Source organism: Panthera tigris, chromosome C2 (assembly GCF_018350195.1).
Source record: "Panthera tigris isolate Pti1 chromosome C2, P.tigris_Pti1_mat1.1, whole genome shotgun sequence".
NCBI lineage: Eukaryota > Metazoa > Chordata > Mammalia > Carnivora > Felidae > Panthera > Panthera tigris.
In genome coordinates this window covers 13,698,454-13,715,994 of record NC_056668.1, presented here as the reverse complement: position 1 = coordinate 13,715,994, position 17,541 = coordinate 13,698,454, and the positions used below count along the sequence as shown (strand labels likewise).

At 45.9% G+C, this 17,541-nt stretch overlaps 1 protein-coding gene across 8 annotated transcripts in view; it reads right to left on the bottom strand.

The window, feature by feature from the left end:
• Positions 1-17,541, bottom strand: part of TIAM1 (TIAM Rac1 associated GEF 1) — a 382,305-nt gene that overhangs the window by 40,614 nt on the left and 324,150 nt on the right. For all 8 annotated transcript variants that reach the window (XM_042999074.1, XM_042999077.1, XM_015542057.2 and 5 more), the window contains 2 exons: positions 14,636-14,860; positions 793-896 (listed from right to left, as the gene is read on the bottom strand). In XM_042999074.1, the coding sequence (XP_042855008.1) occupies positions 793-896; positions 14,636-14,860 (329 nt within the window). The remainder of the gene's footprint in view (positions 1-792; positions 897-14,635; positions 14,861-17,541) is intronic.

The window sequence follows — 17,541 nt, the reverse complement described above, 5'->3', positions numbered from 1 at the left end:
TCACTGGGCGAAGGCAAGAATCACCCTGTTACAGGATTTGATCAGGGCAAGTGGTAAATATCAAACAGAAGAACAAAAGCTAGGTGGAGGGATCAAAATAAACACGTGCGTATTATTTGTTTTTTGTTTTTTTTTTAAGGTGAATAAATACAGAAACAGAATCACATACAATGACTTTTGCTGCGGAAGGGCCTTTGGACAGAGGTAACACCAGGTTTTCAAACTGTCGTACTCTGGAGACTGTGCTAAGAAGACGTTACTTACTGATCCACAGAACCCTCTGGGAAGTGATGGTGGAAGGGTGGAAGCATGATGAATTATGGGAAACAAATACTCCGCCTTCCACCAAAGAGAGGCAGAATAAGGCCTCAGCCAACCAAGGAACATGCTATTCGAATAAATTAAAAGATGGTTTCTTTCCCTTTAACAGGAGCCACACACAGACAATCCAAGAAGAGTTCAGTGCAGAAACCAGAAGAGCAAGAAGGTGTAACTGACCCAGCGGCACACAAACTCGATGCTGCCTTTTCAAGCACAGACGGAGACGTAAGAAGGAAATCGGATGAAATGAGACTTGAACCCAGGCAAAGGGACTTCTGCCCTGTAAGCTCACGCACAGGTTTGTTACCAAGGTGGTAATTTGGATTTTGTGTCTTATTTAGTGACCTCTCAGAGTAAAAGCACTTGGTCCCGGGGAGAGGCCTCCTGACCGCATACGGCTGCAAAGGTGACGTGTCGGTTGTGATTCTTCGGTGGTTTGACACGTGGGACGTGAAAATGAAAATCTCTCACCTTGCTGCTGTGATCAGTTTCATCTGAGGATTCCAGGTCCGGCCCTTCGGTCTCCTCCAGAGCGGTCTCAGCACCACTGCCCTGCTCGCCGCACAGGCCGTGCCCTGCAAGACGACATCAGAGGAAAATGAGGGTCGGCATGTGCACCAACTGCTAAAAGCCATGCCTGTGCAAAGCGGGGCACGGGGTCAGGCTCACGACAGGTACATACATTGTGAGACCCTCCAAATACGAGCTCCACGATCTTGGCTCAGGAAGTGTGTTTTTATTGTTACTGGTATTATTTTTATATTATAGCATATATATATATATTTTTTTCCAATACCTAATTGTTATGATGCGCCCCGCCCCCCCACAACAAACTCAAGTTGAAGCCCTAACCTCCCACGCCATGGTATTTGGAGGTGGACCCAGGGACGTAAACATTCGGTCCACAATACGTATGATACCTGTTTTTGCGAAGTCTGGCAAGCTATAAACAGAACACCAAACTTCCATACTTCCCGGCATACTCTATGTAAAAGAGAAGGAAGAGAACACTGCAATCACAGGCCTCTGGGGGGCGCTTCTCAAATTTAAAGAGCATCTGAACCCACAGGGGATCACACTCTGCAGATTCAGATTCAAAAGATCTGGGGTCGAACCGAAAATTCTGCATTTCTTACAAGCCCCACAATGACACCAATCAGTACTGTAGGTCCACGGACCACACCTGGAGTTCCAAGGCTCTAAGACATTTAAAAACCTCTAGGTAATCTGATGAGACAGTGGTATAATCAAACCAGTCTGGCACTGGATCCGGGACGACAGCACCATCACTATAAATGGACAGGATAGAAGATGAGAGAGTTAAGGGAACCACTTTCTGACTCTTCGGATGACAAAGCCTGGGTTTGCAAAGAGGTTGCCTTATCCAGTGACACCAGTACAGTCATAACCTGCCTGGCATCACTTTGTTTGGACTCGAAGTCAGCTGGGAAACAGGGAGGAAGCCCACCTCCCAGCGAGCACTGCTCCAAGATGGTATCCTGAGGTCTCCCCTCCTCCTCTGGAATGAAGCACCAACAAAGTGAATACACTCTGAATGAAAGTTTCTGTCTGTGTCCTCCCTTTTGCTCTGGCTCTAGGATTTTCTAATTACTGGCTCACTCTACCATATGGCAGTAGCAGTCAAAGAAAGCAGCTCAGTCAACTTGGTGGCTATCAACTATATCATATTGTCACCTCCGTGGGGAAAAAGTGATTGAACACTCTGTCCGGGGGCAGTGGCCTAGAGGCTGGGGCCAGAGAAAACGGCAAGAGTTGATCTCCAATGCAGAGGAGCAGATGAGCTCATTTAGGGACACTTTGCTAAGCACTGAGCTCTTGGATCACAGAAACCACGGCTCACTCAGCACTGTCTTAAACAGCCAGGCTGCACAGCCCACAGGGCACCATTCACACTGCAGTCTGCAGAATGGCAACCCCCCTGCCTGTACAGCCAACTGCTGTGACCCTACAGACCCCACTGTGTAATGCAATGCCTGGGGGACAGCTGATGCTCACAAGGTAGTGAGAAAACAGATGAAAGGATTTCATTGTTAATGATACAGTGGCGCTAGGTATCCTGGGAAGGAAGGCAGGAAGGCAGGAAGGCAGGAAGGCAGGAAGGAAGGAGACAGGGGAAGGGAGAGAGAAAGAAAGAAAGAAAGAAAGAAAGAAAGAAAGAAAGAAAGAAAGAAAGAAAGAGGAAGGAAGGAAGGAAGGAAGGAAGGAAGGAAGGAAGGAAGGAAGGAAGGAAGGAAAAATCAGAGAGAAAGGAAAGGAAAGAGAAAAGAAAAAAAAAAAGAAAAGAAAAGAAAAGAAAAGAAAAGAAAAGAAAAGAAAAAAAGAAAAGAAGGAAGGAGGGAAGGAGGAAGGGAAAGGAAAGAAAGGAGGGAACTTCACCTCTACACAACACTTAAGAATGATAAATAAAACATAACAAAATCCTTTTAAACATAGAGCTGAGCTCCAACGAGTCCCAGGGCCCAAAATGAAGACAATAAAAGAAGCTGGTGTGGTGGGGCCAGTCTAAAAGCTGTGGTGATATTGAGTAAATCCATCAGTCCCCAAACCCTAGAGCAGTGTTTCCCAAAGAGAGAAAGAGACCTACGGGTGTTAGGAGAGGAACAATTCTGGGGGGCGGGGTACAAAATGGCACATTTGGCAGACACTTAGTCTCCCTCGCTCCTGGCCACTAAATACAATTAGCACTCCCCAATCTCTGTGCCAATAAAAATGCACCCACACATTTCCCAACAGCGGTACCATCACAGCTTGGGAGCCAATGTCCTGGAGACTCTGGTTTCAACTGTAAAGACCAGAGACAGAAAACAGGTGTCAGATCGGCACAAGTTGGAGACCTGGAACTGACTCTCCCGCATTCATTCACACGGTTCCTTTGAAGGGCTACACCCTTGGTCTAAAAAGATGTAAAAAGATAAAAGAAACAGGTATTCATTGGCAAAAGGGAAGGGAAGGGGAGGAGAGAGAAGGGGAAGGGAGGGAAGGGGAGGGGAAGGGAGGGGAGGAGGGGAAAGGAAGCTTGTCTGATTCTGCCTACACTCTGGACAGAAGACCAGGGAGGGAGCAAGGGGGGGGGGGGGAGTTCTCCAAAGAGGATAACCACAGGCTGACCCCACGGGTGTTTGAGATTCAAATTTACACCATGTACTGCCTCCAGAAGACTCTATGTCTTAGTCAGCTTGGGCTTCTGTAACAAAAGACCACAGAGGTGGTGGCTTAAATAACAGACATTTATTTCTCTCAGTTCTGAAGGATGGAAGTCCAATGTCAAGGGGCTCACAGATTCAGTTCTTGGTGGAGACCCTTCCCCGGCTTGTGGAAGGCTACCATCTCCCAATGTGCTCACATGACCTTTTCCTCGTGCACGTAAGGGAAGACTGAGCTCTGCTCACTTGCTCTCCTTACGAGGACACTAACCCCATATGGGGGGGACCCCATCATGGGGTCCTACTTTCACAACTTTAGCTAAGCCTGATTACCTCCTAAAGGCCCCAACTCCAAAGAACAATCACACGGGGCTCACGGCTTTAATGTATAGATTTTGGCAGGACACAAACATTCAGTCCGTGACACTTAAGATGAACAAACTACCTTAAAATCATTGTAGATTTGTATTCCAAGGGCTCTGGCAAAGACACAATCAAAATCCCTCTGGACGAATTCACTCTTAAAGACGGTATCATATAATGCCCAGAGATAAAGCTTGATCAAATAAAAACTCCTAGTCCATTATTAGAAAACCCAGGAAGAACCAGGTCCCCATGAGTGAGAAGCAGCAGACACAATGAACAACAGAAGCAGATTCCCAAGGAATGATACTGTAATCATCAGATACAGAATGGCAAGTATGCATAAAAATATATTTTTTTAAAAGGGACAAGAGGTAACTTCAGAAAACACCAGGTAAATTCACAGAGTTTTTAAAAATGAGAACTAACCACTGAAATAAAATGCTCAATAGGTAAGAATAAAAGTTCAAGAAAGAATAAAAGATCTATCTGAAGAAAGCACAAAAATCTTCAAATGCTAACACGACCAATATAGAATTGTATTTCCAGCTAAAATATTATTCAATAAGGAGAATATAATGTTCTCTGAGAAACAAAGAGTGAGAAAGTTTGCTACAAACAGAACCTCACTAAAACAAACAAAACAAACAAAACAAACAAACAAGCAAACAAACGAACCCCACCTCTCTAAGGGATATACAGCTGTACCTGGAAATATTGTGAGTTTGGGTCTAGACCACTGCAATGCAGTGGATATCACAATAAAGCAAGTCAGATGAATTTTTTGGTTTCCCAGTGCATATAAGAGTTATATTTACACTACATTGTAGTCTATTAAGTGTGCAATAGCATTATGTCTTTAAAAAGTTTGATTTTCTAATGTTTACTTATTTATTTTGAGTGAGAGAGTGAGCGGGGGATTGACAGGGAGAGAGGGAGAGAGAATCCCAAGCAGGTTCTGCACTGTTAGTGCAGAGCTGGAACTCACAACCCATGAGATCATGACCTGAGCCAAAATACAGTTGGACGCTTAATGGACAGAGCTACCCAGGCACCCTCTGACGATTTTATTTTTAGGAGCACCTGGGTTGCTCAGTCTGTTAAGCATCCGACTTCGGCTCAGGTCGTGATCTGGCAATTCATGAGTTCTAGCCCCACGGTAGGCTCAGAGCCTGGAGCCTGCTTTGGATTCTGTGTCTCCCTCTCTCGCTCTGCCCCTCCCCCACTCACTCACGCTCGGTCTCTCTCTCTCTCTCTCTCAAAAATAAATAAACGTTAAAAAAAAAAAAAACTAAAGGGACGGGAAGATATAGTTGGCCAATGTAAAGAAAGCGCGACAAATGTCAGATAAAACAGATTTAGCCACCACGTGAAGATGTATCAATCGTTATTAAGCTTGATCCATGAATAGATTTCAAACCCTTTTTCTAAGAATTTGTGAGTGTGCATCTTCCCCAAGGGTTGGCAATTTATACAAGCAGGCCACACATCAGACCACAACATAAACCTCAACAAATTCCGAAGAGTCTGTATTCAGCCTCAGACTACAATTAGCAGCATTTTGGGGGAAATGAATTGGTGACAAAAGAGCAAAAAGCCAGTAACACCAGAGACAGTTTTAGAGAAAAAGAACAAGATTACACAACGTTACAGTAGTTTCCCTACCAGATCCCAAAATGTATTATAAAGCACAGGCTAACAGAGCATAGAGCCCAGAAACGGCCCTTCCGCATAGGGGGGCGTGATATGCACAGTACATGTGCCACTTCAGACCCCAGGGAACAGAATGGTACATCTGCTAAACGTTATGACAGAAGACTACTCACATGGAGAAATAGAAAGTTGTACCCTAACACACACCATTCACAAAAATCAATACCAGGGGGGCATACACCAGAAGAATGTCAGTAGCCCCAAGTATGAAATCTTTTATAAAAAAAATACAGAAGACAAGGTTGGTTACCTTAGGAAAGAGAAGGGCTTCTTAAATAAGATATAAAAAGCACAAATCATAGGAGACAGAAACATCGGATTTTATTAAAATTAAAAACCCTTCTGGGGCACGTGGGCGGCTCAGTCAGTTAAGCATCCCACTCTTGATTTCGGTTTAGGACACGATTTCACGGTTCGTGAGTTTGAGTCCCGCATCGGGCTCTGTGCTGACAGTGCGGAGCCTGCTTGGGATTCTCTCTCTCTCCCTCTCTCTCTGCCCCTCTGTCTCTCACCCAAAATAAATAAATAAACTTTAAAAAATAAATAAATCGAATTAAATTAAAACCCTTCTTTGTCAAAATGCAACAAGACACAGTATAAACTGAGAAAAGTTATTTTCAACATATAACTGGCAAAAACAGTAATATCTAATAAAGGGACTCCTATGAATCAGTATCTATAGGTGTATCCGATTCTAAAGCAAGTGTTCTTTCCCACTTCACTATGCGATGCTTCTGCCCTTAGCTGAAGACAGAAATTAATAAATTAAGAGAGAAAGAGCAATGCAGCTGGTAGAGCTGTTTGCAAACTGATGATTCTGTCCATCCCTTTGAGCACAGACTTCTGTGTCACTTTTTCTCCACCCCATGAACTGGGACTGGCCTTGTGAGTTGCTTCAATCGACAGAACGTGACATAGATGGTGAGACAAAAATTCCAAGCCAGGGCCTCACGAGTTCTCACAGATTCTGGTTTGCCCCCAGGATCTCTGAGCTCACCAGACAAACCACCGGCTAGCCTCCTGAGGTCCAGCCAGCCAAGCACCAAACGTACAAGTGAGGCCATCTTGTAAGCCAGCCCCAGTCAAGCCACCAGACGACACAGCCAAATGTGCCACTCCGGGCAAGGGCAGCAAGGACCCAGCTGAGCCCCGCCCGAAACTGCCAAACACAGAAGAACGAGCAAGGAAAATGACTGTCCTGGGATGGTTTGGTACCCAGCAGAAGATAACCAGGAAATGGGTCAGGGGGATTTAGTAATCAAAGAAAGCCAGAGAGGCAGGAACAGGGACTTCAAAGAGATGAGGTCATGTTCTGGCTCCTATGCTTCAAGGCCTTCTCCGAACATCCCCCAGCTTAAAAGGCTTATGCAAAAACACCGCTGGGGTTTTTTGGCAGCCTCAGTAGTTTTGCAACATCCTATCTCAGGTCTCCACCGCCTTCACTACAAGAGACTTTCCTCCAACAACAGACACCGAAGGAATTTTCTTCTTTGTCCCGGAGGGAGCTGCCCCCATTTACTTCCTAGTGCACCCCCACACACACTGGCTCTGCTGACCATCAGAGAGATGGGAGAGCCGAAGATAAGGCTGAGAGGTGGCTGAAGAAGTGGTCACAGCAAGGGAGCCGCCACCTCACCTCCATTCCATCCCCACGTTTAGCACAACGTCTGGCACAGAGGAGGTGCCCAGTAGCCATGTGGCAACACAGAGAAGAAGCGGGGCCAAATCTGAAGAGACAGTGGGTTGACAGGGGGCTGGGCAGCCCCAGAGAATGAGGAAGCACAGAGTAGGGCTGAGGCTGGGGGGGACGGGACCTAGAAGCACCATAAATAACATTCATTGTTGCAAATAGGTGTGGTCATTTCTTCACTTTTTAAAATGATTTTCATATCGGGGCACCTGGGCGGCTCAGTCGGTTAAGCATCGGACTCTTGGTTTCGGCTCAGGTCATGATCTCACAGTTCGGGAGTTCGAGCCCTGCGTTGGGATCCACTCTAAGCATGGAATCTGCTTTGGATTCTCTCTTCCTCTCCCTCTGCCCCTTCCCCCTCCAAAAGAAAATCCTTACAATGATTTTCACATCATAACAATGCTCTGGTGACCAAGAAAACCTTTGTGACGAGCATAGCCCACTCACAACTAGCAGGATGCACACATCAACGTAAGCCTGCGTTTAGATTTATCTTTAATTTACGTGGTTGAGACACATTCACTCTGGCTCCATTTAAGTCCCTTTGGGACTTAAAGAAAGAAGATAAAAATCTTTCACTTATGAGATGTACTAACAATGTGTACTACATAAGCAGATTCTCCAAATCAAACATTTCCAAAGAGGGACCAATTATAACAGTGATTTTCATAATGCCTTGATTAATGCCTGAGTTTAAAGCTCTGTGAGGAAAAAAAAAAAATGATTGGAGGACAAGGGGGCAAGAAAAGTTTAGACACTGTCAATAAAAACATTTAGCTGAAATTTAACCACTAGGCCAGGATTTTATTTTGCTTTTTAGTCACTTTACTGTCATATAAGAATTCCATAGAAACACTCATAATATATGTATATGATCAGCATAAACACTCTTTCCACAACAAAGCTAAAAAGCAAAAGTAATTACAGAGGAAAAAAAAAAAATAATAGGTTAAAGTTCTCCAACTTTGACTTCATTGACAAATAACTTGTTCCCAGCCAAATTTCACAAAATCTCAGTGTCCGTTTCTCTACGGAGAGAAATTTTTACATCCCCCAAAACCGTAGATCTAAGCGTTACCGACTCTGTTAATCTGTTGTAAAAGCCAAATAATACAAGGTTCATTACTGTTCTTTTAAAATACACACACGGAGGCTCTGAAATTCTGAACCATTTTTCCCCACACACAGGATTTCGAGGGTGTCGTCAACCCAATCCAGCCGGAAATCAAGACTAGATGTTTGGCTCTCGCCAGCAGGGCCTCAGGAAGCAAGCCAGGTGCTGTGTGACAAAACCATGGGGCCCAGACAGTTTACAAAACGCACATGGCTCCAAATTTTATCAACAAACAAACAGAAGACCGTGTGCTACTGGTATCTGGGAGACTTCAGAGCCTCCGAAGGATGGGGCCATATTTGTTTGCAGGAAAAAAATCTGTGCGGTGCCTATTTCTCTGTTGTGTCTCCCTGCTGCCTGATTGTCTTGTGTTTTCAGAATCAAGCTCCAGACAATCTGCACGGAACAACGGTCCGAAATAGACTTGTACGTTCCACAGGCACTGAGGGAAGCAGGCTCTGCCCGCAAATCAAACAACTGTCCGTGGTGGGTGCTCAACCAGTCCTCTGACCAAGGTGCCTTGGGCTCTCCCAACTGTCACAGAAGCCTTTCCTGTTACAACAAACTCTGCTTAATCTACTTCCTCCAGGAGGGGTATGTGTACTCGGACAGACTCTAATCCTCCACTTAGCATCAGACAGATGTGCCTGAGGTATATCAAGGGGGGAGGGAGGCGCTTGACTCTCCAAACAACGATGGCCCCAACTGTCCTTGACGCGCATAGGCCGGAGTGAGCTGCAGACGCCCAGCTCGGCTTCCATAATGACCACTTTTCAAACAAGAACCAACTTCAGTTTGCTGAACTCTGGCACTTTTATTGTAACACTGAGCTAAATGAGGGCACCGGCTTTGCCCCAACCCTTCGAGAGGAATTTTAGAGAAGATAAAGCAGAGCTGCATTCACCATAACAATTAAATGGATTCGAGCCTTGATGGCGGGATTTAAAATGAAAGACGCAAACAGATGTTTTGAAGCCTTGGAAAGACACCACTGATGCTCCTGTAGTGATTCTTTCGACTTACGTAAAATGTGGGGATTGCAGAATTACTGAAAGAAATACCTTTGTGCCAAGAATTAATTTCAATGATAAATATCTTATGCCAGAACAATCCTACTCACACTTGGGAGAAAGGCCTCAGAATAAGCATTTATTTGTTCTTTGCTCTTCCCTTGACTCAAAAGGCAGTGGGTGGGGAGGCCCAGGGGGAGATACCAGAGAAGGGTATTTGTGTTAGAATTCCCTCAATAAGTGTTTAATAAAACCTTTAAAAATTATTGTACACCGAGATTTGCTTTTCTATATTGATGCCCACTGTGAATATTTCCCTAACTGGGTAATGTGGGTTTTCCTTCTAGTAAAGCGGCCAGTGGCTCTCCAAGGGAGGAGATTTTGTTGCTCAGGGGACAGCTGACAATACGTGAAGAGATTTTGGTTGGCACAACTCGGGGAAGGGGCTACCGTTAACTTACAGTGGTTACATTAATGCACAGGACAGCCCCCCCCCCACCACAAAGAATAACCTGGCCCCAAATGTGAGTAGCTCCAGAGGAGACCAGTATTCAGAATAAATCACACAGGAGCATTCGAGAGGCTTTCTGGAAACCTCACACAAACAGTGTTGCAACTTCCTACCTCAGCTTCCTCTTCACTCCAAGGTTCTCTCTATAACAACAGCCACTCAAGGGACTGTCGTTTTGTCTAGACATCCTTCCTCCATTTTCTTACCAGTACATCAGTAAACAAACATTAAAAAAAAAAAAGGTGGGGGGAGGGGGATGAAAGTAGCTCAAGAAAGATTTTTTTTTTAATTTTTTTTTAACGTTTATTTATTTTTGAGACAGAGAGAGACACAGCATGAACGGGGGAGGGGCAGAGAGAGAGGGAGACACAGAATCGGAAGCAGGCTCCAGGCTCTGAGCCATCAGCCCAGAGCCCGACGCAGGGCTCGAACTCGCGGACCGCGAGATCGTGACCTGAGCCGAAGTCGGACGCTTAACCGACTGAGCCACCCAGGCGCCCCAAGAAAGATTTTGACAAGGACCCCAGGTGGTCAATGACTGAGAATGGGAAGCTGAGTCTCAGGGAGAACACAGAGGATGAGGTCTCTTATTTTCTATGCCAACACAGCAACCCATCTGCCATGCTTCCTTCTCAAGGGACACAAGAGCGGGGACACACTCCACATCCCCTAACGGATTTCCATTACAAAAATCTCAGGCCACAATATGATGTCAACAAATGCCACCACAGATGGTCTGCGTATGACCATAACTTTCCAATCACCTTGTCATTCTCACAAGACAATCAAAAGAGGATCAACAAACAAAGACCGTTGGAGAGCAAAGGTAGTGGATCCCAATCCCAGCTGCACGTTAGAATCCCCTGAGTTTTAAGTAACCACAAGTACAAATGCCCCAGATCATGGGACATGGGACATGGGACATGACCAGGCCCCACCCCAGATCATGGGAATCACCATCTCTGAAAAGGGGCCCAGGTGTCTCAGCACCTAGTCAGCAGAATTCATTTCTTTCTGCCTGGGAAAGGGAAATACTTAAGTAAGGTATTCATAAACTTAGTTCTCAGACAATTCACCTGTTGCAGGTTGAGGTGGATGGAGTAGAGACCAGAGAGATCAAAAATGAGCAGCTTCCGGTTACAAGCCACAAATCTTCATGTCTCCATAAGAGACTGTGCTTTGAACACATAACATTTATTGAGCACTAAGACCTAAACACTTCACTTATATTTTTATTAATTTTTTTTAGCATTTATTCATTTTTGAGAGACAGAGAAAGAGCATGAGAGGGGGAGGGGCAGAGAGAGAGAGAGAGAGAGAGAGAGAGAGAGAGAGAGAGAGAGAGAGACAGAATCCGAATCCAAAGCAGGCTTTAGGCTCTGAGCTGTCAGCACAGAGCCCGATGGGGAGCTTGAACTCATGAACCACGAGATCATGACCCGAGCTGAAGCTGGATGCTTAACCAACTGAGCCACCCAAGCACCCCCAAAACACTTCACTTTTATAACTCAATTAACCCTCACAACAACTTAGTGAGGCAGTACTGTGGTATCATCCCCATTTTATGCACAAGGACACTGAGGCACAGAGAGATTAAGCATAACCTGTTCAAAGACAGAAAGCTAATAAACACAGAACCAGGACTTAGTCCCAAGAAACATGGTCCCAGAGCCCACTCTATCTCACTAGGGTGTGGGGCTTTCAGAGAGGAAACAAACTTATGCAACAAAGGGGTTCAGAAATAATCCAGTGCTGAAAGTTAGTCCCATATTTCAGTTCAGGGTTCTGAGGGCAAGATTGGGCCACGCCTGCCTACTTGGGCACCGGCCAGGGCTCACGTGGACCCCAGGGTCCCTGAGACACTGCCTGGCCCTCCGTCAACGTGGCCAAACATTCACTGTGACCACCGTTAAGACGGTCCCTTGCATCAGACCTCAAACCTGCACTCAGGATGCTTCTTATTTTTAGCTCCTTCTAAATTTAGACTAAGGCGATAGTCCAGCCTCCCCATTGTACAAATTGTCTAGTTGTTTTCTTTACTATTTTAACTGCAGCTGTCAGTGGATACTGCTTTATCTCTGCCTCATTACGGAGCAGTCTTTCAGATTATTTTATCCTGTTTCCTTGCCTCTTGTATTTTTCATGGTGAAATGGGGACTAGGAGCTGCTAGCGACCAGAAAGAAGGCAAAGAGGCTTCAGCTGCTCCAATTGGACCGCCACTGCCCAGGGCATTTGAGAATTCTTCTGGAACGTGTTAATGCTGAAGAAAACTAACACGATGACTACCTTTTTGCTTTATGCTTGAACCAGTTTTAATGACCTGAATTTGACCCAGGGGACTGTGTTCTGAAGGATTTTGATCATCGCAAAATAGTATCGTTTAACTGGAAAAGAAGCAAAGGAATGGATACATCTTCTAAGAATGATTCCAAAATGGAAATTTTAATGTGTTTTAAACACCGGTAGATTTGGTGGAGTAAGCACTCAGCCTTCAAAGGTGACTGGCCTGAAGGAGGTAACATGTACTATGTAGAGGTCAGTTAGGTTTAAAACTCCATCATATAAAAGATGGGACAGCTACTATATATACAGAATATACTCAATATTTCTAAAATAAATACATGCATGCAAATACATTTTAATTAAAACAATTTTAATAAAAATTTGCAAAACGTACACACACATACACACACACACACACACAATTTTTTAAAGAAGAAACACCCCAAAATAGGGACAATCAACCTTTATTTAAACAGTTTGCTTAAACAGTTCCAAAAAAACTTTACTTGTAAAAACAGGCCATGGGTTGCATTTGGCTTGTGGGTTGTAGTTTGCCAACCCCTGCTTTATATCCATAGCCCACAGGAAGGGCTCAGACGGAAAAAAAAAAATTCAAAGAAAGTTGAAATACACTGTATGTACATAGTACGTACATCCAGATCTTATAAAAATCCTTTAAATAACCCAACATAACCTAACACAACAAGCCTCATTCAGAGTCATATTACAGATAGAAACATCAGTCTCTGTGAACTGAGTTTTATGGGATCAATCCTGCCATCTTGTGGTCACACAAAAGAATAGCCTTCGTGGTCTCCATTCCCCATAGGGGTACACAGCTCCCTGGAAACATTTTCTAAAAATCTGATTGGGGTGTGGGTACTGCAATGACATAATGAGTCAAGGAAGTCAACAGCAGTAAATGTGATCAATTTTCTGAAGCCTCAACTTGTCAAATTCCTGCAACAGCCACTGAACAAAAGAATGTGCTCTCCCAAGGGCTCTGCTGGGGATCTATTCTCATCAAGCCAAACTTCAGAAGGGAATTTGAAACACAGTGACAGGAGGGTGCCTGGGTGGCTCAATCAGTGTCTGACTTGGGCTCAGGTCATGATCTCGTGGTCCATGACATTGGGCTCTGCACTGACTGTAGAACTTGCTTGGGATTCTCTCTCTTTCCTTCTCTCTCTCTCAAAATAAGTAAATAAACTGAAAAAAAATCAATGACAGGGCAAAGAATATTCAAAGTACCTATACCCAGAGTTTGAAATCAAAGACTTTTTTTTTTAATTCAAGTTTTGAAAAGAAAATAAATCCAAAGACCCCAACTTACTAAATCAACCCCACTGCTAGAACCAGGTCATGGAGAAAGAAGTGACAGCAACATGCTATTGATTGGTGGGCTCATTCACGGACCCTCACTCAACAAGAACGGGGTGCCGTGCAGCAAAGTGAAGCAGGTGTCAGCCCAGTCCCAGGAACAAACTCAGGACAGAGAGACAAACCAGTAAGAACAGTATTGTACGACTAGGGCCCACGTGAAAGAGGTCTTTGCAGGGTCCTAGGGACCCGGAGCAGGGAGGCTTCAAGGGGCAGATAGCATACAAGTTGCTTCTTTTTTTTTTTTCTTTTTTTTTTTTAAGTTTATTTCTTAATTTTGAGGCTGGGGCTGGGGGGAGGGAGGGCAGAGAGAGAGAGGGTGAGAGAGAGAATCCCAAGCAGGCTCCACACTGTCAGTGCAGAGCCTGATGCGAGGCCCAAACTCACAAACCATGAGATCATGAGCTGAGCCGAAGTCAAATACTTAACTGACTGAGCCACCCGGGTGCCCCCAAGTTGCTTCTTTTAGGGTAAGCACAAGGTTACAAAGGGATAGGGAGAAAGGCTGAGGGCAGGAAGCGCAGTGGGTAAGGCAGGGCATGGTTGCACCTGTGGACTCCTGCTCCGACTGGAGACCGGGCGAGCCCGAGAGAAGCTGACCAAATGAGAGCTCTGGGCGTATTTCCACGCGGGGCAGCCCGTACCCTCTCCCACACAGAAGGGAAAGCACGGGCTCGACGGTTTGGGGGATGGTGGCGTGGAAGGCAGAAGGGGGACCCGGAGCCTTGGTGAATCTCTGTCATCTCCACCCACAGCCCAGACACGGGGGCCTCTACCCATTCGACTTTCTCCAAAATGATACACAGCAGCAGCAGCTCCGTGTGTGACAGGTTGATTAGTGGACAAACGGTTACTCCGCAAGAACACAAGTCCCCCGACCCCTGGAAATTAACAGGAAGCACACACTCTGTAACCAGTTCATTTCACTCGTACATCTTAGGCCTGCTGGCCCCAGGCCACTGGAACACACACACACATACACACACACACACACACACACACACACACACACACACACACACACCGCCAGCAGGTCCCGGCTGACCCGGGCTCAGATGCGGGTCCGGCACACGGCGCAGCCATACCTGGGTTGCTGCTGAGGAAGGCCAGGGGGCTGTCGTTGAGATCCGCGGGGCCGTCCGCTCGGTGGGGCGGGCAGTCCAGCAGCTCCACACCCCCGACCAGCTCGGGGTAGGTCCTCACCAGGAGGCCCAGGGACGGCTGCGTGAGGAAATCTTTGAGCACAGAGGAGTTCAGGGTGCCTGCAGCCCGGCTATTGATCTCGAGAATCTCATCTCCCGCTTTCAGGCCTGCCAACGCGAGATGGAAAATGTTTCATTTCACACGCACATAAAAGCAGTGGCGGCCGCAGCATCGAGTCAGATCACAACAGCGTAGAAACCCTGCTGTAAAGGGCACGTGGAGTCACCTGTCGTGGGCCCCACGGCCCCGGGAGCCGGTGCAAACAGGCTCTGGTCCTCGACAGTGATCACCAGGTGATCACGCGGGCCCCGGTCTCAAAGGTTCCGGACTCGGTCGTGACAAGCGTGCCTGTCTGTCCTGCACACACACCAACTAAACACATTTTCTCCTTCCCGAATCCACCTGCTCTGGGCACCTTCTCCTCACAAATGCTAATTCCGGCTATCATCCTCAGTTTTGAGGGGAAATGGTAGAAATCCTCTGGGTAGCTGGGGCGGCTCAGTTGGTTAAGCATCTGACTTCAACTCAGAGCATGATCTCGCGGTTCGTGGGTTCGAGCCCCGCGTCGGGCTCTGTGCTGACAGCTCAGAGCCTGGAGCCTGCTTTGGATTCTGTGTCTCCCTCTCTCTCTGACCCTCCCCTACTTGTGCTCTGTCTCTCTCTCTCTTTCTCAAAAATAAATAAACATTAAAAAAATTTTAAGAAACAAGAAAACAAATGCTCTGATTGCTATAATCAATATGTTTTGTACACACTCGTGCAACAGTGCACACATGTGGCACGGCCAGCTAACATCTCTTTGCTCACTGCTATGGAACCAAAGTGCAGTGAGCTTCTTCTGGCTACGACTATAGAAAATCAACTTATTCCAAATCCAAACACAATCTAGAGAACCACATGTGATCATTTTTTGCCCTCCACACCCCCCCCGCCTTTTTTGTAACTATATCACGGCTTCGGGGTGAGTATCTTTTGGAAGGTCCCCAAAGGTTCTGCTGCTTTTGCAAAGCATGCTGGGGGAGTTGCCAAAGTCAGGGACCCAAGGGAACTAGCCCAACCCAAAAGAACAAGAGGTTGTGACGGACCCTGCAGCGTTTCAACCTGGTATTAAAAGAACATTCCAGCAGTTTGAGAAAGGGAGAGGTTAGAGCAGAACATGAAAGGAAATATTGTTTCAGCTACGAAGAAGACAAGAGTCCAACTCTCACTCTAAAGACTCATGTGGAAGAACAAACTTGGACAGGGAAGTGAGTGAGGGCAAAGGTAAATGAATAAACTGCAGAAATGAGACGCCACTCAGCTCCTCAGGTATCCACGGATCCCACCTCTGAGTCTGAGGGAAAGTGTTTCCACAGAGACGTTCGTACTTCCCGGCTTCACCGAGTCACAGCCCTTGGCTATCTGTACTCGGGTTTCCAAAACACTTGACATCAACCTTCTACCATAAAACACTCCAGGAAACGCTTGGAGTGGGGAGGCAACGGAAGACAAATGTTTTTCTCTACTCAGAGGTGGAATTCTGGGAAGCTAAGCACTCCAGTTTTAGGTGACAGATTTTGGCATCACAGCATTTGAAATGAAAATACAAAATTTCCCCATGTGGAACGTAGTTTGTTTGGTTGGTGTTTTTTAAGTCTTCTCTCGGAGACAACCCTTTCGGTTAGACATTAGAGGAGGTAATATAAGGAGAAACAGAAGACAGGACTTAAACAGCTAGGAGTTTTGTTTTGTTTTGTTTTTTAAAGAAGTTCCAGGTTTACCATGACTGGTGTAGCAAAAGTGTATAGTGGGTTGAACAGTGACCCCCCCCAAAATATGTCCATGTCCCAGAACCTGTGAGTGGGGCCTTATTTGGAAACAGGATCTTTGCAGTTATAATTAAATAAAGGATCTTGAGATGACACCATGCAGGATTGTCTGGTGGGTCAAAAACCCACCGATAAATGTCCTCTGAAGAGAGGCACAGAAAAAAAGATAGACGTGAACAGGGTGGTGATAGATACTGCTGGGGGTCAAGGAACACCTAGAACTGTCAGAGGCTAGAGGAGACAAAGAAGGATTCTTTCCTAGAGACTTCAGAGGGAGCTGCTGACACCTTCGTTTAAGAATTCTGGCCTCCGGAGCTGTGAGAGGACACATTCCTGTTGTTTTAAACCACCCAGCTTGTGGTCATTTGTCATGGCAGACCCAGACAATGACTACAGGCAGTTGCCTGAGTGAGTTATTCTCAGTATTAATACGTGAGTGTAGACAGCCCAGCAGTAGTGAGCAATGAAGTGCCTCACTGGGGTCCTGCTGTCACAGTGTTACCGCGTAACAGCTCTGTGACCGCGGGCATGTTACTGAATCTCTCCCAGCCCCCGTTTCCTCATACGTAAAAGTGACCGTGCGCTGAGACTAAGTGAAGTAACCCATGTAAAACTCTTAGCACAGCATTTGGCACATTGAAGGTATTCACTAGACGTGAGCTCTCATCAGTATGTAGCAGAAGAAAAAGGAAAGCTTTTCTTTCTAACAGAAAACCACAGCCTGCTTAGAAGCAATCCCCATAATCGACCGTGGCAAAAGCTGTGAGGTATCTAGAAGATACTCTGCCCTGGAGAAAGAAGCACACGGTTTTCTCAACCGGGCTCTGTCCTGTGGAGCCATCAGAGAAACACTCGGGAGGACAGCAAACAAGATGCCAGCTCCCAGCCTCGGATGACCCCAAGAGAAGAATGATGGGCCAGAATGAGCACACCCAAGTTGAACAGAGATTAAGTGTAACATAACTGGTTTTGGTTCAAAG